Below are 22,252 nucleotides of genomic sequence, written 5' to 3'. Positions count from 1 at the left end.
GAATTTGTCAGGATACATTTAAATTTTAAAACTTTATACTACACATCCTTGGCCATTTGAAATATTTTAGAAATATAAAAATTTAACTGCAAATTTGGGTGACAAAATAGTGCGTATGAGAGAAAAAGAGATAACTGAGATTACAAATACACAAAAATCAGTTTCTCTTCATCATCATCTTACCTCCCAGGTGAGGCGTAAACGACTGACAGGTGCATTGTTCAATCCTATAACCACAGCATAGAATGTTAGCATGTCCTGATGCTGTTTACATCTATGGGGAGAAAATAAAAAGAATCAAACCAGAATAATATTAAAACTAAACAGTTTCGAATGATTGTACCATCCCTGCTCTTAATTCAATTTAGTCTGATATCAGTAAGTAAAATAGGAGAAGCCATCTTGGCTGCTATCATAGCCCCCTTGTATCTATCACCTTACTACTTATATGCATAAGACATGGTGCCCCTTAAATCTTTATTACCTTAATTGCAGTCAAATGTTCTGCCCTGTTTCACTCTCGAGTGCCATTTGAGGAAAAGGTGGAGGATGAGATGAAGAGGGGAAAAAAATGGTGTGGCCTAAATTTGTGAACAGTCGAACTTCCTGTCCCTGTTCCTGGATGCCGGAAGAGAGGAGCTCAACTCAACACAAAATTATGCCAGCATTCCTTACACTGTCCACACTACCAAGGGCTGTTTTGCCTCACCACAAGGCCAACAACTGAAACTGCCTCATAGTTTTACGCTGGAGCAATATGAGATAAATGATTGGTGGATTTGTTTGCACTACTAGCCAACAGAAAGAACTCTTACCAATTGCTCTCCCTAAAGCAATGAAAATCCTGGCTCTGGTGTGTGTGTGTGTGTGTGTTTCTACCTCATAAAGCAGATGATAGTCTATTGGGCAGTTTGCCCAATATCAAGCATTGCTTTACGAGTAAAATCCCCACTTTGTATTAAATGATCCAACCTGTTTGGATCTCTACAAGATCACCAAACATGTTCAAAACTTGTGAAACAGGATGATTTGAGACGGCAGAAAGTTCTCCTACTTTACCTCAGGCCTTCTGCCTCATGTGCCATCTAATTTTTCAACAAACGTCTCAGAGTTTTTTGCAGGAGACCACTGTACTGGTTAGGTAGCAAGGAAGGGAAAATAGTATTTAGAAGCCTGTCCTTTTTTACAAAGTAATTTGTGGCCCAGAAGAAAAAAAAGGGTAGCTTGGGATAGGGTGGTTCCTAAATACTACAAGCAAATAAATGCCTCCACTTTCTCTTGACATGCTTCCATGAAATCCATAGGATACAAACATCATTTGTAACCAAACCATAGCCTTTGCAAATCCAGGAATTTAGAGCACATCTATAACCTGAAAAATATCACTCAAAGCCATAATTTGTCACCCAGTGTGCTTCATAGCTGTGTTCAACCCTCTCTTCCTCCTCCAGGCCTCAAGCCTTTCTGCTGCAACATCATCTCAACCAGTAAACAATCTGGGAAGGAAGCTCAGCTGTCATTGGGTATTAAAGCCAACCAGAATGGTGAAATAAGTTCAACCTTCCTAGCCATTAAAGGAACCAACAGAGAAGGGAAGTGGACTGACCATGCAGGGAAGAAGCAGAGAGGAACACAATGGTTGAACAGAACAAGAAAAGAGAAAAATGGAAAGCTAAGATTTCATAGTATATTCTACAGACCTCTCAGAATTCCCATATTCTTATTTTACCGATTTCAAGACATTGGAATATATTTAATAAAGAACTGGAATTTCTTTATGAACTTCCTGTAACTGCAGAGGAGAATGAACTGCCTGTAACCTTGTGAGGACTTAATTCACCCTCTCTTTGGGGCTGCTTGAAATTCAAAGAAGCTGAATATTTTCAATTATCCCTCTTTTGAATTTTAAACCATTTCCCTTAACACAGCAACCAGAGCATCCGCATGTGTGTTTGTGTGTCAAAAAGTCCAGATGGCAGCACAACTGTGCAATTAAGCTCTGCTGTTGTTTACTTGCATCACCCATGCAACACATATAAAAAGGGCTTGGGGCTTTGAACATTTGGGAAGCATTAATTATCTCATGTCAAGTAACAGAAGGAGAACCCTCATCATCAGTGACATTATGACTGTATTAAACGTAATCCCATTATGAAGAAAGGGCCAAAATATGGTACTCACACAGCAGCAATCTTGATGAATTTCTTCAGCAAGTGAGCCCGCTTTCCTAGAGATTCACATAGTAATACTTCAGTGGCCACCCAGTGCTGAACTTCACTGCAGCGTTGTAGCAGTAATTCCAGATTGGCAGTCTCCCGGCGGCCACGTTCACCATGGAACACATAATCCACAAATTCTAGCTATAAAGAATTTGAAAAGGAAAGAGAATAACTAACGGGCTTTCTGAGACCCAGATTGAAGGCTTCACCCTGCAATCCTGGTGCCAAGCATCTCATATACATGAACTCCTTTCGTTGATCAGTCTATATAACACATAACAAGGACAAAGAGGGTGGAAACAGAATTGGAGAAAAGATAAGGCTAAGTAAAGCTAAGTTGTTATATTGGATCAGTTCAACCTGTAAAATGGTAAAAGTCAAATGACTGAATATTCCTCTATGCAGGCTGTCCTTGATTTACAATTGATTGCTTAGTGACTACTATTCAGAATTACAGAATTTCCAGGAGTACTTATGACCTAGTTCTAAAGTTCAAATCCACAATCACATGACTGCATTTTGAGTGCTCAGCAACCAGGCCACATTTATGACCACTTGCAGCATCCCATGATCACTCGACTGCATTTTACAATGTTTTTGCTGAAAACTGGTATTTACTTCCAGATTTCGGCAAAACAATAGCAAACAACTGGTTCAATTAATTACCATGGAATTTGCTTAATGACCACCATATTTGTTTAACCACCAGTGCAAAACAAAATAATAAAATATCAGTCACTCTTGATCTGTTATTGTAATGAGGGCAAATTTGCTAGCATTTCAGTGATGATTGGATGATATATGATCTTTTAAGCCTCTAGTTAAAAAAAAAACAACCAATGTGTCAGAGAGCAAGCCTCTAACCTTATCTTTTCCCAAACCTTCAGTCATCAGAACATCCTGCTATTCTGAAGTGCAAAATATCAGTCAAGCTTTTCCATTTCTGAAAATTTATTTAAAAAATCTAAGATTGGCAGACAATATAGTTCTTGCAAAGTTTGAATAGGCATATTGAGAAGCTCCCTCTACCTAAAGAAAGCTAGCATCTCAAGGGGAACATTCAGTACACTATAGAATTACACAATGATAAGAATCTGAGGCATCTTTGAATGTATATTCAGCTCTCGTATGCTGACTGACATGAGGCACCAGCAGTGGTGGGATTCAATTTTTTTTACTATCGGTTCTGTGAGTGTGGCTTGGTGGGCGTGGCAGGGGAAGGATACTGTGAAATCTCCAGTCAGAGGTGGTATTCGCCAGTTCTCTGAACTACTCAAAATTTCCACTACCAGTTCTCCAGAACTGGTCAGAACCTGCTGAATACCACCTCTAGGTGCCAGGGAGCCAGTGTCCAAACATATCTGGAAGAGATCAAGTTAGGAAGGTTATATTTTGTTTGCTCACCTCATGGACACACCAGAACAGTTCCCAGTGGAAGGCTGTCAGGTGATTTGCTACATCCTCAGCTTCCATTCGGTGGATCTCTGTGTCACCTGGTGATACTTGGATTTCCTCTGGGAGAGGGACCTGCAGAAAAGGTCAAACTGATGGGTATGTTACCAGTAGAAGATCTGGGTATGTATGTGTGTGAATGTGTATCTTTCTATAAACATACATAAGGGGAAGGGAAGGGAGGGAGACATATTTACATATGTTGCAAGTTGGAGAATAAAGATAAACTGTAAGCATGAACACAGCAACCACAAAGAGTCACAATGCAAAAGTCATATTGACATGTCAAGGAGAGTAACATCCAAGGAAATTCACTTACCAGGGATGGAAAAGTATCCTTAGTACAGGCAAAAAGATGGCTGTTTATTCCCAAGGTAGTGAAAACACACTCTTCATTAGGCTGTAGCACAGATTTCTCTGATATTACGGGTGAAAATGATTGAAAATTACTGAATTATCTGGATTGGCATATAAATACCCTCCATAACATTTTTATTTAAAAAAAATAAGGTAAATGTAGGTTCATGTTCACATGAAGTCTATAAGTCTTCCTTTCAATTCATCATCCAACATGTGAACACACATTTTATGCTTCAATATGTAGCTTTTTTGAGACATCTGGCATCAGTGGAGTTTCTCATAGTGCAATCACATCTGGAATGCCTAAGGTAAGATTTTCCAAAAAACCCCAAACATTTGTCCTGTCTTGTGTATCTGAACACCCTTGGAGAGTTACAATTGCCTGAGCGTGGGACACCATTTATTAATATTATTTCATTTTTGGCTTTAGACTTAAGTGTTGAGACTTTCCCAGTCTTTAAAACCAAATTCTAGGCAGGAGGACTTTCACTCATTAACCCACCCACAAAGCAGAAAAAGGAACAACATACAACAGAACAATCTTCTATTTCACTTTGTTATTATGTATGTTGACAGCAGCAAGACTATTGTATGCACAAAATTGGAAAGATACTTCGATTCTTATTATGAACGAGTGGTTGTAGAAGTTGATGGGAGTTGGCTGAAATGGCAAAATTGATTACTTTGATTAAAGAAAAGGACATAAAGTACTTTTGTTTCCACATGGAGACCACTTCTGAACTTTGTGTTTGAAGTGGAAGAGAATGAAAGTTTGATTTTGGGTTTTACCGAGTGGACTGATAGATCTTTATAGAAATGGCTTGTTCATATTATTATGAAAAAGCAAAAAGTTGGGATTTGATGTTAATGCCTTATTTTACTGTAACAGAGGGAGTCGGAAGTCAATGCTTCTTTTTCTTTTTTCTTATCCTTCCTCACTTCTCTTCCCCCTTTTCCTCCGCAGTGCTTTTCTATTTACTTTTGTATTTTACAATATTTTATAACTCAATAAAATGTTAAACGGGAGAAAAGAACTAACTTCTATTTTAACTTACATTATAGAATAAATTAATTATTCATGAATTCACTACTCTGTTTCACTTTTGCTGCACTTATGGACATTCCCTGCATATTATGTGACCCCAGGCACTAGGTAAGTCTACTACTTTCTTCTTAGGTCTCATTCTGGTGCGACAAACAAGAAAATCCAAATGTGGTTCATTTTGACCAGGAGCAAAATGAACCTGTTACTGAGACAATGAAAAGGGTGGCAGTAAGATATAATAGTAGCTACAACTTCTTATGCTTTCCCCTCTTTTTATTTTCTGAAGTTTTTGAGTTTCAAGATTGTGGAAGGATAATCCAAACCAGAGTGGTGTCACTATCACTCTTCCTGAAGAACAGATACCTCCTGATGATGTAACAGCCACAAGAATGAGAGCTTCCTCCCGTGTAGGCTGTTCATCAGAATATTGAAGTTTCTCGGTCACTGACATGAGGATGTCCTTCACAGAGGCTGAGAGGCGGCTGCGGATGGTGACATAGGAGTGGTCTGGCATATAGACTCGGCAGAAGACTAGAAAAAAGGGAAGACAACCAAACTGTTGAAACCTGGAATAGCAAGGGACTTCAATGAAGGCTTGAATCCTATCAGTGTCTCTGAGACTCTGGCCACAATTGGAGACTAAATGCGATCAAGCCAACATGTTGCATTTGGAAAAGCCTGTAATGTTGGTCCTACAATATGGAAACGGCAAGAATAGTCAACACCGGTGGAATTCTGTTCCTTCTAGACAGATTAAGTTTCCTGGTTTCATCACTCATCTAGAAAATCGTATGTATGACAATGACAAGAATGATGTTTACTTCCCCCTCTTATCCCTTAAATACAGACCTTGAGACATCACTCATGGCATCTCACATTAGACTTCTATAATTTGATTTGTGTGAGACTTTGAAATTTGAACTGGTGAAAAGCCCAACTTCTAATGCATCAGTGATACAGCATCAGTGTCCCTGTTTATTCCTGCCCCATTATTGTCTTACAAACCTAACTGAATGATTGCTGAGCTACTTTTAATTTTTAAAATCTTATGAACATCCAGACTTAAATTAGCTTGGCTCATTCCTATGTTATCATGCCAAATTCTTATGCTGTAGTATGAAGAAAACTTGTTTCTGCTTCATTTGGCAGACCTTTTTCCTTCAAAGACAGAGGAATGGAGCCAGTGAAAAAGTGTTTTGTTGAAGTGTTTTCTAAACTTGGCAACTTAAAGATGTGTGGGCTTCGAACCCTGAGAATTTCTCAACCAGCAAGTTTGAAAAGCTCTACCATAAACTAACTTGACTGCTTTTACTCTGCTTTTACGCTCCCCCGCTTTCTCTAATCTCTTATTTTGTGAACTTTGAAAAGGCTGCAATAGGCAAAGCAGGAAAGGAGGCAGATGTCACTGTGACATTTTCCTTGGGAGACAACAGACCTAAATGGAAATGCACAAATTCCACCATAACAATAATTTTGAGAAAATGCCAAACCACATTCTAAATATTCCAAGTGGATATTCTGCTCTGCGAAAGTTGAATGGCAAATCCAGTCTAGTTTATTCAAGGGCTCGTGTGCATTTGTAAATTTTTGCCAATGGTTGGATGAAATTATATCACTATCCTTTTTCAGTTCGTATAAACAAAACTTCAATTTTATTCTCCCTTCCACCCCACTGCCAAGCATACTCTTCATTACTTACTTTCATCAGATCCACGGAAAGCAACCCGAGTTTGAAGACATGAATCAATGCGACGAAAATGTCTGAATAAAGGCTTGACCTGCTTGTTGGGTGGTTGGGTTTCTTCAGTCACTCTGTAGCCAGATGGCAAGATTTAGAAGCCAAAAGAGACAGTAACTCCATCCTCCAAAATAGCTACGACTGACCCAATTCACTAAGCTACAAAGCATCCAATCACATTTTAAATTAGTATGTTATGCAAATTCAGCCAATGAGACAAGCATCTATGTCCCATTTCCCAATAGCAGCTTCAAGATCTGAACCTATGGTTATAGAAATTAAATCATGTAAACTAAGAAATAATTGATTCCCCGTTAGAAATGGCAATGTTTAATCCTCTTCCTGGGACTAAGATGTTTCTGAAGTACGCAAGTACCCAATCAAGAGAGTTTTAAAAATGACAACCATAATAGCAGGTAGCCTGTGTAGCTCCTAAAGTAGAGGTGTTAAATGTAAATCCCTACCCTCATTATTCAAGCCATTCCATTCTGGACCAGTTGGTTTCCAAGTGATTTTCATGGGCAATCTCATGTAACGTGCATAGCAATAGTTTAGACCAGCGGTAGCCAACCAGTGGGCCGTGGCCCACTGGTGGGCCATGAGAAAATTTTGGTGGGCCACAGAGAAATCTCACCCCCAGAACACCGCCTCCCCAAAGCAATTAATCCAGGCTGCGCAGAAACACAAGGCCCACTCACTCCTTACCCGGTAAACTTGCCTGCTAAGTTGCTATTTTTCCTTTTTCCGACCATCATCTGTTCTGCTGTGCCGGGAGATTTAGATTAGCTAGGAAGCAGGAAATGGTTGATTTCTTGCTTTCTAGCTAAGCACAGCCAAACCTCTCTTAGGACTGAAGGTTTGCTTGCAAGCAAATTCAGTGCAGACTCACGGCAAGCAAATTTGAGAGACTGAGCTAGCCGATGGCAGATACATAGATAATTGAATGATTCTGTGAGCAACTCAATCTGCCTGCTTTGCCTGATTTTGGATAAAAGTTGCTTTTTTAAAATTAAAAAAAATCAATATTTACATACATGATGTGTTATGAATTAATTTTGTGAGTTTGCTTGCAAGCAAATTTTATGTGACAGACAGAGTAGCCAATGGCAGATAGATAGATCTCTGAATGAATCTGTGATTCTGTGAGCAACTCAATCTGCCTGCCTGCTTTGCCTGATTTTGGGTAAAAGTTGCTCCCTTTTTTTAAAAAAATCAATATTTATATAAATATTTATAATATTTGCATACAAGCCATGCCCAGCCAGTCACATGACCACCAAGCCACACCCACAAATTAGGCCACGCCCACAGAACCAGTTAGTGGTCCCTGGGATCTAAAATTATGAGTTTGGTGGTCCCTGAGGTCCAAAAGGTTGGTGACCTCTGGTTTAGACAAGGTACAAAGGTAATAGAGCTTTTTGATCCAGATAAGATTGTAACTAGTACAAAAATATAACTGTGCAAAGGCCTTCCTAGCCACAGCTTCCACCTGATCCTCAAATATGAGGTTAGAATCCAGGAAGATCCATATATTATGAATCACTATAACCCAGGATAGTTTAGCCACATTCAGAATAAAAAATGATATGAAAAGGTTTCTATAACCATTGTTATGCTGCCTTACTTGGATTAAGCCCAAATGGGAACCAAAATTCCTCCATCCATGTTGCCATTTTTAACTTACTTGAGTTCCACTGTGTCCACAAGCTGATGTAACTTCAGGATTTCATCTTCCAGTTTGTGGTAGAGGGATGCATCTTTCATGATCAGCAAATACAGATCCTGAAAAAGAAGAGAAAGTTGCTTGGACCAAATAACATCAAACTGCCTAAGCAAATGAATAGCAACTACTGACCAACGGTATCCGGCTAGCCATGAAGACTTGCCTCCTTAGACATATGAAATAATGTTTAGAAAAACAATAATTGGGATCTTGTAATCCAGCCATATTCATTTCTTAATTAGTTCATTCTCATGAAAGCAGGGCAAGAAAAGATCTGCAATACCTTGATGACTTTGCCAGCCTTCTCCTCTTCTTGCAAAATCCCCTTGAATGTTTCAAGAAAGTGTAGTAAAATGATCAAAACTGCTCGTTTCCGGTGCACAGTCTCATCTTCTTTCCAGCATGGTGGGGATGGGATTGTTGATGCCATCATGAAGGTAGCAGACGCAGGTTAAGGTAAACCCACAGCATGAAGTTTCAGGAAAGAATGAATAATTAAAAGGGAGAAAGTATTCCAAATGACAAATCTGGGAATGAAGTGTAATCTGAACCCAGATAGTAATGAGAAAAACCAAAGGAATTTTGTATAACTAGCCTGTTGATCTTAATTTAATGTCTCGGTTTATATTGTGTATATTCCAAATAATCACAAAACTGAAAAGACAAACAAAAGATTTAAAGTTCTGAATGTTAAATATGCATGATGCTGTATTTACATGTGTTTACTTGATATGCAAAGTGGAGTCTGATGTCAGACTCCACTCATTGGTTCAGCCACTGGCGGGAAGAATTGAATCCTCATCAGTGGCTGAAGTGTTGGACAGCACCAGCTATAAAAGCCGGCGCCTATCGCATTTGTTGGCTTTTTGATTCCGCCTTTAAAATAAAGAGTTCTTCGCACTCCTGAGTCCTGCTTCTTCCTTATCCACACCCATTTAACACTGGCAACGAAGGTGGGATACTGAGGAAGATAAGGACCTCATGGGCAACGTGGCCATTTTCCAGCTGAATCACAAACTCGACCATTCCAACCAACAGCGAACCAACATCGACCCCTATCGATCTCATTCGAGCCAACCAAGGAGAAATGGTCCTCGTACATGGGAAGATTCAACCTAAATTTGGAGGTGAACGGGATGCAGGCAGCATCCGACGCAAAGAAGGCTTTCTTTTTAACCTATTGCGATTCGGAACTCTATGAACTAGCTGAAGCCCTCATTGCAGATGAGCCAGCAAACCTGGGACGAGCTACAATGAGCATTGAAGGGGCATTTCGACCCTAACCCATCATACCTGGCAAACTGGAACGACTTCTACATCCGGAGCCAAAAGGAGGGAGAAAGCATAAATGATTTCGTGGCGACGTTGAGGAGACTATCAAAAACTGTAAATTCTCAAACATTGAAGAAATGATTCGGGACCGGCTAGTCCTCGGCCTCAGGGACTTAACCTTGCAGAAGAGACTGTTTGCAAGGGAGGACGTCTCATTCAAGGAGGCTCTGGAAGAAGTGAAAGCTGCGGAAGCCTCTGACTGTTCGGCAGCCCGAGTCAAGGGCAGCAGCAAGGTCCACGCCACCCATGCTGTGAGGAGGGCACCGCGTAGTCCATCCCGCTCCGAAAGCAGCAACAGTGAAGAAGAAGATGTCCACTGGGTAAAATCCAGCAAACCTGGAACTGCCAAGGGAGCCAAGCCTTGCGGAGGCTGCAGAGGGAACCATCCCTGGTCTGCCTGCCATTTTAAGGAGACCATCTGCAGGTGGTGCAAGAGGAAAGGCCACATCGCAGAAGTTTTCAGAGCCAGCCAACCAACAGACAGAGCTGCAGGGCATACTCCCCAACCAGGCAATACAAGAGTCGGGAGACATCTGGCGTGAAATTCAAAAAACAAGATGGCACCTGGGAGGAAGAGACCCACCATATAATTGTGGGCTAGGCACACACCTGTGTGGGACACACAGATACTTTTGAATCCAACAAGATCCTTACCAAGGTGAGGATTGATGGGACCCTGTGCCCGATGGAAGTTGATTCCGAGTCTTATATATCAATGATTTCCTGGAAGATCAACCCCCACATTAGCCGGAACCAGCTGTAGCCACAACAAATAATAGTAAAGGATTACTAAGGCTGCAAAATATCAGTGCTGGGGAAGAAAATCTGCCACGTGGAATATGGAGACTTCCAGGGAACCCTGCCACTGACCATCGTGGACCAAGATCTCCCCAGCCTCCTAGGGAAAGAATGGTTCATGCCGCTGCAGACCAGCCTCAGTGGCATCCATGCGACAGCGATGACCAGAGCAAACAGCAGAAGCGACCTAGATGCTTTGGAGAGGGAATTCCAGAACATTTTCAGCAGCGAAGTATAAGGGGACCCCTATCAGTTTTAACCTCAACCCTAACATAGCCCCTGTCAGACTGAAGTCCTGGAGAGTCCCTTTTGCTCTACGGTCCAAGGTTGAAGAGCAACTAGGCAAGCTGGTAGCTCAAGGGGTCCTCAAACTGGTAGACCACTCGAGGTGGGAGACCCCTATAGTGACCCCTGTGAAGCCCGATGGGTCAGTCCGAATCTGTGCAGACTATAAGAGTACCCTGAACCTTGAGCTGCAACAGAGCGCATATCCAGTGCCAGTGGTCCAGCACCTATTACATTCCTTGGGCCGGGGCAAGATTTTTGCTAAATTGGACCTAGAACATGCGTACCAACAATTGCCTGTGGATGCAGCCACCATTGAAGCCCAAATGATCATGACCCACAGGGGCACATTCAAGTGCAACTGGCTGCAATTTGGGGTTAGCATAGCCCCCGGCCTATTCCAAAGAACTATGGAAAGGCTGTTACAAGATTTGCCAAGAGTAGTCCCCTTTTTTGACGATGTAATAATCTCAGCCGGAGACAAACCCCAGCTAATGAAGAGGGTCCGAACAGTACTAGAATGATTCCAAGAAGTGGGGCTTAAGTTAAAAAGGGACAAATGCTACATTGCTGTACCAAGTGTAGAGTTCTTGGGTTTCCTAATGGATGGGTAAGGCATCCAACCCATGGACAGCAAGATGAAAGCAATTAAGGAATTGCTTTCCACAGAGCAAAGCTGAACTTCAAGCTTTTATAACATATTTTTACCACAGAAGGTGACGATAACGGAACCACTCCATAGACTGCTGGACAAGAATACAACCTGGAAGTGCCCCCCCCCAAAGACACCGTGTTCACTAAAATAAAGAACATTTTAACATCAGACACCGTACTAATGCAATATAGTGAGACCCTGCCGATATGGCTAACCTGTGATGCATCACCATATGGCATCGGGGCAGTATTGAGCCACAGGCTATTGAACGGAAGGGAGGCCCCCATAGCCTACTATTGTAAAACTTTGTCGAAAACCGAAAGAAACTACAGCCAAATAGACAAAGAAGCCCTCGCCACTGTAGCCAGAGTGAAACGTTTTCACGGATACCTATACAGCAGACACTTTGAGTTGGTCACAGACCACAAGCCGCTGCTTGGCATTCTCTCGGGAAACAAACCCACACCCAACATCTTATCGCTGAGAATGCTAAGATGGACAGTTTTCTTGCCAGCCTATACCTACAGCCTTCTACACAGACCAGGAAAGAACATTCCACATGCCGATGCACTCAGCAGGTGCCCCCTGCCAGACCTAGTGGAAGACCCAGCCCCCGTGACTTCTGTATTCCTTGCAGAACGTCTCGAGCCGGGCTTATTGACGGCAGTGGACATCGTGAAACTCACCATGAAGGACAAAATGTTGGCGTGAGTTTTGAACTGGGTATGGCGGAGCTGGCCAAACAAGATGGAAGGGGAGGAATTCAAGCCATTTAAAGGGCAGACAGCTAGAGCGGTCAGCATTAAGGGGGTGTTTATTATGGGGAGACAGGGTGGTTGTACCACAGCCGTTAAGGGAAAGAGTTTTGGGATTGCTACCTGAAGGGCACCCCGGGATAGTAAACATGAAGGCCCTAGCGAGGAGTTACATCTGGTGGCTGGGGATAGACAGAGACATTGAGACCTGGGTCACCACATGCTCACCATGTCAGAAGTCCCAACCTGCCTCTCCCTCAGCACCCCCCCTCAAGTGGGAGACGCCCTCAGCACCATGGGGTCGCATACAGATAGACTTTGCAGGACCCTGCCAGGGGCAAACATTTCTAATCGTGGTCGACGTCTACTCTAAGTGGTTGCAGGTAGTAATCATGTGCAGCAGCAGCCAAAAAAGCTAATGCAATCCTAAGTTGTATTAACAGAGGGATACAATCAATATCAAGGGAAGTACTAATACCACTCTATAAAGCCTTAGTAAGACCACACCTAGAGTACTGCATCCAGTTTTGGTCACCACATTATAAAAAAGATGTTGAGACTCTAGAAAAAGTACAGAAAAGAGCAACCAGGATGATTAGGGGACTGGAGGCTAAAACATACAATGAACAGTTGCAGGAACTGGGCTTGGCTAGTCTAGTAAAGAGAAGGACCAGGGGAGACATGATAGTGGTCTTTCAATATTTGAGGGGCTGCCACAGAGAAGAAGGGGTCAAGCTATTTTCTAAAGTGCCTGTAGGCCAGACAAGGAATAATGGATGGAAACTGAACAAGGAGAGATTTAACCTGGAAATAAGGAGAAACTTTCTGACAGTGAGAACAATCAACCAATGGAACAGCTTTGCCTTCAGAAGTTGTGGGAACATCATCACTTGAGACTTTCAAGAAGAGATTGGACTGCCATTTGTCAGAAATGGTATAGGGTCTCCCGCTTGGGTGGGGGGTTGGACTAGATGACCTATAAGATCCCTTCCAACTCTGATTATCTGTGTCTAAATCCACAACAGCCGAGGCAACGACCAGAGCATTGCGGAAATTATTTGCCACCCATAGCCTACCCCAGTGATGGCTAACCTTTTTGGGCTCCTGTGCCAAAAATTGTGTGTGCGCTTGCACACTCGCACTTGTGTGCCATCACCCAAAAGGGAATGTGCCCCCATGCCCCCTACGCATGCGTGCATAATCTCCACCCATCCACCCCTACCGTCCCCTTACCTGCACTGCACCTCACAGCTTAGTTTTGGCCGGTTTGAGGCCTTTTTTGGCCTTCCAAAGGCTTGAGGAAGGCTTCTGCAGGCTTTGCAGGCCGAAAACCACTTCTGGTATTTTCAGAAAAACAGGAAGTGACAAAACAGGGCTAGTTTTCGGTCTTCAAAGCCATCAGAAGCCTGCAGAAGCCTTCCTCAAGTCTTTGGGAGGCCAAAAAAGGCCTCAAACTGTCCAAAAATAAGCTGTGAGGCACATGCATGCCCAGTGAGGTAACTTTGCCTGCAGCTCACGTGCCAGCACAAATGGCTCTGCGTGCCACCTATGGCACACGTGCCATAGGTTCGCCATCACAGGCCTACCCGATGTGCTGGTTTTGAACAATGGCCCACAATTCACAGCACAATAATTTGAAAGTTTCCTCACCCAGCTGGGGATCCAACATACTCTATCAACGCCGGCACACCCAGCCGTGAACGGGCAAGTGGAGAGAATGTTCCGAACGACCAAAGAATTACTAAAAAAATTAGGCCCCAGCGATTGGCAAGAAAAAAATCAACAAATTGCTGCTAACCCAACACATAATGCCCAGCATAGCAAAAAACAGAAGCCCAGCAGAAATGCTCATGAACAGAAAATTAAGATCCGTGCTAGACAGGGTCCATCCAAACTACACAAACGACACCCCTCTAGACTCCACGGGAAAGTGCAGGACATTCACACCGGGAGACACAGTGTATGCACGCAACTACATGGGAAGGGGAACCTGGCTTCTGGCAAAAATAATCGAAAGTACCGGACCCAGATCATACAGACCAGAGGTAGAAGGGGAAAAACATGGAACAGGCACACAGACCAACTTCAGGGCCTCACAGCTCAAAACCCACATGAAGCTGAATAACACAACACACCCTCAACAACAACTAGGCCCTGGAAGTTAGAAATCCCACAAAGGCACATAATAGGAAAGTCAAACCTGAATAGGATAGCAGGGAACTTACCGGGGGAGGAGGAGTCCAGCGTAGTCCTGAAGCCTCTAGCTCAACAGAAACTGCCATGCCTCCAGAAACCTTTGAGGCACTTCCAAAGGCAGAGTCTGGAGCAGCGGCAGACCTGTCCGCTCAGGCCGCCACCTCAGGAACAACTGAACTGAGCAGGCCCAGTTGCTCTCACAGAAGCCCTGCCTACCTGAAGGACTATGTCTGCCGCGTATGCAGTGATTGGTCGGTCTGAACTAAGAGTGGAGGGGTGTTAAATATGGATGATGCTGTATTTGCATGTGTTTACGTGATATGCAAAGTGGAGTCTGATATCAGACTCCACTCATTGGTTCAGCCGTTGGCGGGAAGAATTCAGTGGCTGAAGTGTTGGACAGCACTGGCTATAAAAGACGGCGCCTACCATATTTGTTGGCTTTTTTTATTTCGGCTTTAAAATAAAGAGTTCTTCGCACTCCTGAGTCCTGCTCCTTCTTTATCCGCACCCATTTAACACCGAACATTTTCAATTTAAAACTCCCAATTTCAGTTTAAAATCAGAATTGTGTTGTGAGCATTCCATGTCCAGAAATGTCTCTGATAAATGGGAATGGTATGAGTGGAATAGTTTCAGAATACTTCTGGAAAGACTTGAATATTTTATTTCAAACACTGAAGATAACAAATACTGAAGATGTTACCCAGCTGCATAATGAAATGTCTGCAGGTAAACAACCAAGCTTAGAGAGCACTATGTTTCAACCTAAAGCTACAAATATTGTCTTCTAAAGATTAAAGTGACAGTACCTCACTAGTTGCCTAAGAAGAAAACCTTATTGAATAGAGAGAAAGCTACAGTATATCTAATTACAGTATATCTAATTAAAACAATTTTAATTGTTTGTGGTAATAGCAGTCTCTTAAGGACAAGTTGCAGAGAGGGCTAAAAGGATATGTGCAGCTCACATTTTACAAATCATGCAGAATTAAAAGAACAGGTGGCACCACATCATTATATCAGAATTTTCCTGTTCTTTTGAAGCAACTGCCAATTTTAAAATAAGTAATACTATAAGATATAACTTTTTAGTGATTCACTAGCAGAATAAACTTTTAAAAGGTATTATTCCAATTTTAAAGGCTATTTAAAACAAAGATTTTTCAATAAGCTTCCTAGAGATCAATTGCCTTTTAAAAATGCTAATCACTCTTTTATGTAACTCATTTAGCATCATTTCTTTGGCATTTTTTAGCCATATTGGCAAGGTCAAGGGATACAAAAACCATACAGCTTTGGGCCACATTTAATGACTCCAAATATTTCACCAGGTACTACTCACATATTTTCAGTTCATAATGACTAGAAATATGTTTTTAAAATGAACATTATAGCTGAAATTCTCAGGAAATTAACTACTTATGAAACAACAACAACATCCTGTAGAATAACAAAATACAAGAAGATCCAAGAATATGAAAACATGAAAAATGAAATGAATCCCTCTCCCCCAGCCCTTCTCCTCTTAAAGGGACTTCTCCAAAAGTCTGCAGGAAGGATATTGTTGGTACAGCTCATGTAGGAACTGCTCCGTGGGCAAAAATAGTGAGTGGGTAAGAACAATATCATCTAGGAGGATATCTAAGAAAAGACAAAAATGGGAAGAAAAAGAGATTACAATGCAACCGAGCTCAGGATACAAGGCATTACCAATAATAAGCAACTTGGACAATTCTTTCCTTGAGCCTCAGGAATACTCTGGAAATGGTTAACTCAATTATTTTGAAATTATATCTTTGATGTAAATAAATAAATATTTTTTTAAAAAAATGGCTGATTTTAGATCATTGACATAATCATTTTCTTTCTGAGTCAACACATTTTATTTTAGAAGATAATATTTCATTAATAAATGAACATCTGTACATACTCAGCATGAGTGTGTAATACATCCATGGTGTGGCAGGAAACTTTGGCCTTAAGAGAATGGGGAGGAGCATGCTGCTGCAGCTTATGTCAACCGAGATACTGTATTGATCTTGGGTCTGTTGGTGAGTAGCCATTTCAAGGGGAATTACAGAACCCTGCACTTTGGTTTAAGGGCCATCTTTCTATACATATGTCTCTTCTCATCTACTTTGCAATGTGGGCAGAAAATGTTACCACGTTCATATCATATGTTTGCTGAACATGATAGTCCTCCAGGTAACTGAATTGCAATTTTAAAAATTATCTGGCCAGAATTTAAACTTGGAGAATATGCAACAATGGTAAAATTAGCAACATAACAGAAATGTAATTAAATTTAAGCAAGAATGGCTTCTACATATACTATATATCACATAGCAGGGCAAATGCAAATACTTAATACAAGAGTATGGCTTCTGAAGTTTATAAATAACAAATGAGTTGGATACAAAGAAGGGGAAATCAGAAGAGAAATATTTGTTCTATTTTAGTAGGGTTTTTTCTCTGTCTACTAATTTTCCCCCTTTTTAACATTTACAAAATAACAATATGGTAGAGATTTCAAAGATTTATATTTTTCTTTTGGACCATAAAAATAACTCAGTGTACTTTGCCTATTACGGTTAATCTTTTATTAATATTATATTATACATTATATATATAACATTCATTTAGCAATGTATCTTTTGAAATTATATATTTGATGTAAATAAATATTTTTTTTAAAAAAAAATCCTCAATTAGCATTAGCAATATTAGCATATTGCTAAGGGTTGCAGATCAAAAATCTAAATCAGGGGTGCCCAACCTTTGCAATTTTAAGACTTTCGGACTTCCAGAATTCTCCAGTTGGTGGTGGAGCTGAGAGTTGAAGTCCAGAGATCTTAAAGTTGCCAAGGTTGGACCCCTGATCTAGACAGCTCCGGGTTGGGAGTTACTATCTCATGCCATCATACTTAGGGCATATTCTAGTGGTCTGTATTACTGTTTTTTTTTTTTTAAAGAAGTGTCTCTGAGCATGTATAGAGAATAGTTGTGCAATGTTATTGGATAAAAACCTTTAATTTAGCTTCCAGAGAGAGAGGGAGGGAGAGAGACACTTTGGTGCAGCGATTAAGGCAATACACTCGAAAACCAGGAAATCATGAGTTCTAATTCTGCATTAGAGACAAAGCTGGCTAATCTTGGGTCACTTACCTTCTCTCAGGTCTAGGAAGAAGACAATGGCAAACCACTTCTAAAATACCTTGCCCCAAAAAATCTAAAGGGACTACTGCAGGCAGTTGCCCAGAGTCTATATGACTTGAAAGCAGAAAAAGAAGAAGAAACCCTAGCTTCCACTTATTCCCCATGAAAAATAAAAGGGCATTGGTCAAAAATCCAGATGAAACCCCAAATTCAACCCTAATTCTCTCAAATTTTCCTTGGCAGTTATTCTCCTTGCTCACAGAGGCTGCTCTTTCAGTTCATTACTATTTAATGAATGAAGAATAATGGCCCACTTTACCTTTATTAGAAAAATAGACAAAAACAGAATTCAAATAAAAGCTTAGCACATTAGGAAGATATATTACACTGCATCTGTTAAATGAGGGGGAAATGTGACTCCAGTGTACCAGAACCAAAACAGCCTTTCTCTATCATCTGTGCAAGACCAAATCCCATTACAGGAATAGAAATCCCATCCATAGGAAAAGCATCAAGGCAGGGGTGGGATTCAACCAGTACTACTACCGATTCGGTGACTACGCTGCGCGCGCGTGTAAAAAACACATCAGCTGTGCCTCCCAGACAGCTGAAAAGCATGCATGGGTGCGCAGCATTTGAAAAGCCCTTTTCCCCTGCTTTTTCTACCTCAGCTCTGCCGCGCAAAGCAGCTGAAGTTGAAAAATCAGGAAATAAAGGACAGGTAAGAGACCGGACAGGCGGGTGGGCAAAACAGCAGCAAACACAGAACTGGTTCGGTGTCTGCTGCTCTTCAGAGCTACTGGTTCTATACAGCTGGGCATAACCGGTAGATTCCACCCCTGCATCAGGGTAGAGATGGGGGATGCAAAGAGAAGCTCAAGAGACCTGCAAGATTGGCAAAAATGTTTAGCAATATGTCTGCCAAATGTTGGCATTTATTGTCATATGTGGTGGGTTTGTATGAAAGCAAGAAAATACTGGACGAAAATACATACATGGTTGGAACAGATGATTAAGCAACATATAGATCTGAAACCAGAAATATTTTTGTTGGGTATAATGCTGGAGGGCTATGCTAAAGGGATTATATACAGTATTTAGTTTTGCATGTAGTGACAGCAGCAAGGATTGTATTTGCACAATATTGGAAATGAGAACACTCCATTAGATGAGGATGCAATTCGGAAAAATATTAGACTCTGAAGAGATGGACAGATTGACATTAAAAATTATGGATAAAGAAGACACAGAATATTATTTAACACGGAATAGATTTTATGAATGGTTAGAGATAAGAGGTAGAAATTAGATAAAGAAAGATTAATGAGATGTATGAAATCTTAGGAATCATCGAGTCTTAGGAATCCTCCTGGACCTACCACCCCCTTTCTTCCTGACATTTCTTGAAGCATTTAATGTAAATAGGATTTTTGAGCCTTCCAGACTTTTAATCTTTGCAAACCAACATATTAGTCACCTTTATCACTTCTCAGCTATGTTTCATCAGCTGTTTACTTTATTTTGTTGATGACTTTATGCAGGATGAAATGTGGTTTTTAAAAATTATTTTTATTCTATTGTGGACCATCCCAGGATGGCCCATAATAGAATAAAATGCTAAGGCAGGGACTCTAAATAAAACTAGCGGTAAAGACAGGTAGTCCTCATCTTAAAAGAGTTCACTTAGTGACCATTCAAAGTTACAACGTCACTGAAAAAAGTTACTTACGACCATTTCTCATACTTATGACCGTTGAAGCATCCCCATGGTCACATGATTTACATTTGGATTCTTGAGAACTGATTCACATTTATGACTGTTGGGATCATGGGATCACCTTCTGCAGCTTTCTGACAAGCAAAGTCAATGGGAAGACCAGATTCACTTAATACTTAATGCTAATTTAACAACCACAGCGATTCACTTAACAAATGTGGCAAGAAAAGTAAAAATGAGGCAAAACTCACTTAACAAATTTCTCACTTAGCAACATCAATTTTGGGCTCAATTGTGGTGGTAAGTTGAGGACTATCTGTACTCCAGCCACAGTCCTTCAATTCATATAGCCTTTGTCTAGAACTACAACCTAAATTGAGGCATTCTGGATTTTTCTAGTCACTGTGTTGAGGAAGGCCATGCCAAACTCAGTTCAAAAACATTTTTCTTGTTTGACATGCATACATAGCAGCTAATGAGTTCTGCACCATGGGTGAACACTGACATTATTCCGTATTTTAAGCCTCTAAAAATTTGAAATTCACTTTTTTAAATCACTCTCATCATGGTATTAACATTTCCTGTGCCATTTTCTTCTGAAAAAGACTTCACTGCTTTTGCTTTTACCGGGAGCAGGGGCTAAACAGATGCTAAACCAGTATGTGTGTTATTCTGTATTCTCCATTCAATGCATTTTTTAAAAACTTGATGCCTAAATGATGAAACAATAGTAGTACAAATGAGACCTGTAGGCTTCTTCAAAGAATTAAACGGTCTTGGAATGGGATGAGATGATATGGCTTAGAAAAGTGAAACGAAGATAATGAGTCCTTGTTGACACTAAATTTCAAATTCTAATGCATACACTCCATGACAGTGCTATTTGCTTCAAGGGGAAAGGACCTGCAGGGCCAAGAGGTGATTTCTTTCCAAAGCAAATATAGGCAAGTCCTTGACTTATAACCATAATTGATCCCACAATTTAGACATAAGTCATGACCAGACCTGATGTAATGACTTTTATCAAAGGTTGTTAAGCAACTATGATGGTCGTAAAGCAAACATCAAGGTTATTAAGTGAACCACTGTTCACTATGGGGCAGTTGCAGTAAATTGCAGTCACTTGGATTGTGGGACACTGCAAACAACCCATAAATTCTGTTTGGTTGCTGAGCACCCAGAATGCAATCATGTGATCACTGGAAGGGAGCATACATTAGATCTTTGAAACTGGATTATAAGTAGCTGTTTGGAGTCCATTGCAACTTTGAATGATTGCTAGGCAACTGGTCATAAGTTGAGCACCTAGAATGTGGGCACGGAGAATCCAATTGGATGGGAAATAGTTAAATCCACTCTCATGTAATTTGAAGAAGCTTCTATTTCTTTTATCAACACAACCATATCAATACTATTTTTCTGTAATTACAGCCATGTGTATTTTGCAGCACCAATGTAACTTAACGGGACTGAATTCCATCATATGCTGATTGATTTCACAGAAAACATATTACTGAGATATTTAATTAATATATTTTATGTGATTTCCTAATATAGTGATGGACCAAATCATACATGTGTTCACACGATATGCCAAACTACCCACAGAGAGAGATGCAATCAAGATTAAAATGAAGCAAGCTTATCATGTTTTATAAAATGTCTTTAGCTACTCTCTCCATGTTATTCATAATTTTATACAATGCATTCTCTTCCCCTGGCTCCTTCTATTACTGCTCTGTCTAAAACTGCACAGGACTTATTTACAATTACAAAGAGGCACGATTTTATCTTTTCTCTGCAAAAAGACCAAGGTGATACCAAAAATGGTCCTGAAACAAGTATCAAAATGAATATATTTTTAAAGATCAAAGTTCATATATGCTGAGTACACTCCAGAGTTTCAACATTTATCCATGTACCTGCAACATTTCCTTACGACACCACAGCACTCCACCCAACTCAGTCCAAAGGTACTTAACCCGGCATGGGATGATAAACAATCATTTCTAAAACATTAAAAAGATGGTCTTTCCTTAAAGAATATGCCAGAATGTAAGGAAGGCATGTAGCTCATGACCTCTCAATTTTAGTCCTTATTACATAAGATCTGCTGCCTAACGTCCCTGTCCTATTGTTTCTTTTTTATTCATATCCATTTCATGTATTCATAACCATGCTTATACTTATATCTGTTATGTAATATTTGTTTGACAAAATAAATAAATAAAAATAAAATAATAAATTATTAATTTTAGCATTTTCAATAAGTGGAACAGGAACCAAAATGTTGCAATGTGCTCCTCTCATTTATTTTCTTTCCCCAAAGAGTCAGCTTGCTCTCTGCTCTTTTGACTTTGTCTTGACTCCTGGGCCTTTCCCCCAAACCAAATAACTTTCAGTCCTTCTACAAGACGCTATGTTTTATTCCTCCCTCCTCCTCTTCCAGGTCTTTGTCTTGTATGCAAGTACCACTACTTCTGTTGCATATGGATTCATACTTGGAGAATGAATTCATTTTCAGGGCTGATTTGCATTTTCTGCTTTTTGCAGCATGAAGACAGCTTAACATTTTTCAAGGATCTGTCCTGGCATCATCCGATTGCAAAGAATGTGCAATCATTAAAAAATTAAGGTTAAATAAATAATGAAAACCTTGAAGGCCATTTTTCTTGGAAACTTCGAGGCTGCCACATTTAGTGCCTAGGAATTTGGGAGGGGGGATTTCTTAGTGGAGTAGAAGAATAGACACAACAACATTCCTTCTCAATGAGTCAACGCCTGTACCTGGAGGGGAGTAATTGGAAGGAAATCTTCT

At 40.6% G+C, this 22,252-nt stretch overlaps 1 protein-coding gene across 2 annotated transcripts in view; it reads right to left on the bottom strand.

Moving 5' to 3' along the window:
* The window catches only part of RAPGEFL1 (Rap guanine nucleotide exchange factor like 1), an 83,080-nt gene that overhangs the window by 22,462 nt on the left and 38,366 nt on the right, over positions 1–22,252 (bottom strand). For both annotated transcript variants that reach the window (XM_026679684.2, XM_087946827.1), the window contains exons 2-10: positions 16,124–16,202; positions 8,821–8,974; positions 8,499–8,596; positions 6,776–6,888; positions 5,440–5,607; positions 3,991–4,088; positions 3,624–3,746; positions 2,182–2,360; positions 184–274 (exon numbers count right to left, since the gene is read on the bottom strand). In XM_026679684.2, coding sequence (XP_026535469.1) covers positions 184–274; positions 2,182–2,360; positions 3,624–3,746; positions 3,991–4,088; positions 5,440–5,607; positions 6,776–6,888; positions 8,499–8,596; positions 8,821–8,974; positions 16,124–16,202 — 1,103 coding nt within the window. The remainder of the gene's footprint in view (positions 1–183; positions 275–2,181; positions 2,361–3,623; positions 3,747–3,990; positions 4,089–5,439; positions 5,608–6,775; positions 6,889–8,498; positions 8,597–8,820; positions 8,975–16,123; positions 16,203–22,252) is intronic.

Source organism: Notechis scutatus, chromosome Z (genome assembly GCF_049901735.1).
Source record: "Notechis scutatus isolate UNSWTSFEM ecotype Mainland chromosome Z, rNotScu1.2, whole genome shotgun sequence".
Classification (NCBI taxonomy): domain Eukaryota; kingdom Metazoa; phylum Chordata; class Lepidosauria; order Squamata; family Elapidae; genus Notechis; species Notechis scutatus.
The sequence above is the reverse complement of the archived record's forward strand: the minus strand, read 5'-3'. Positions and strand labels throughout refer to the sequence as shown.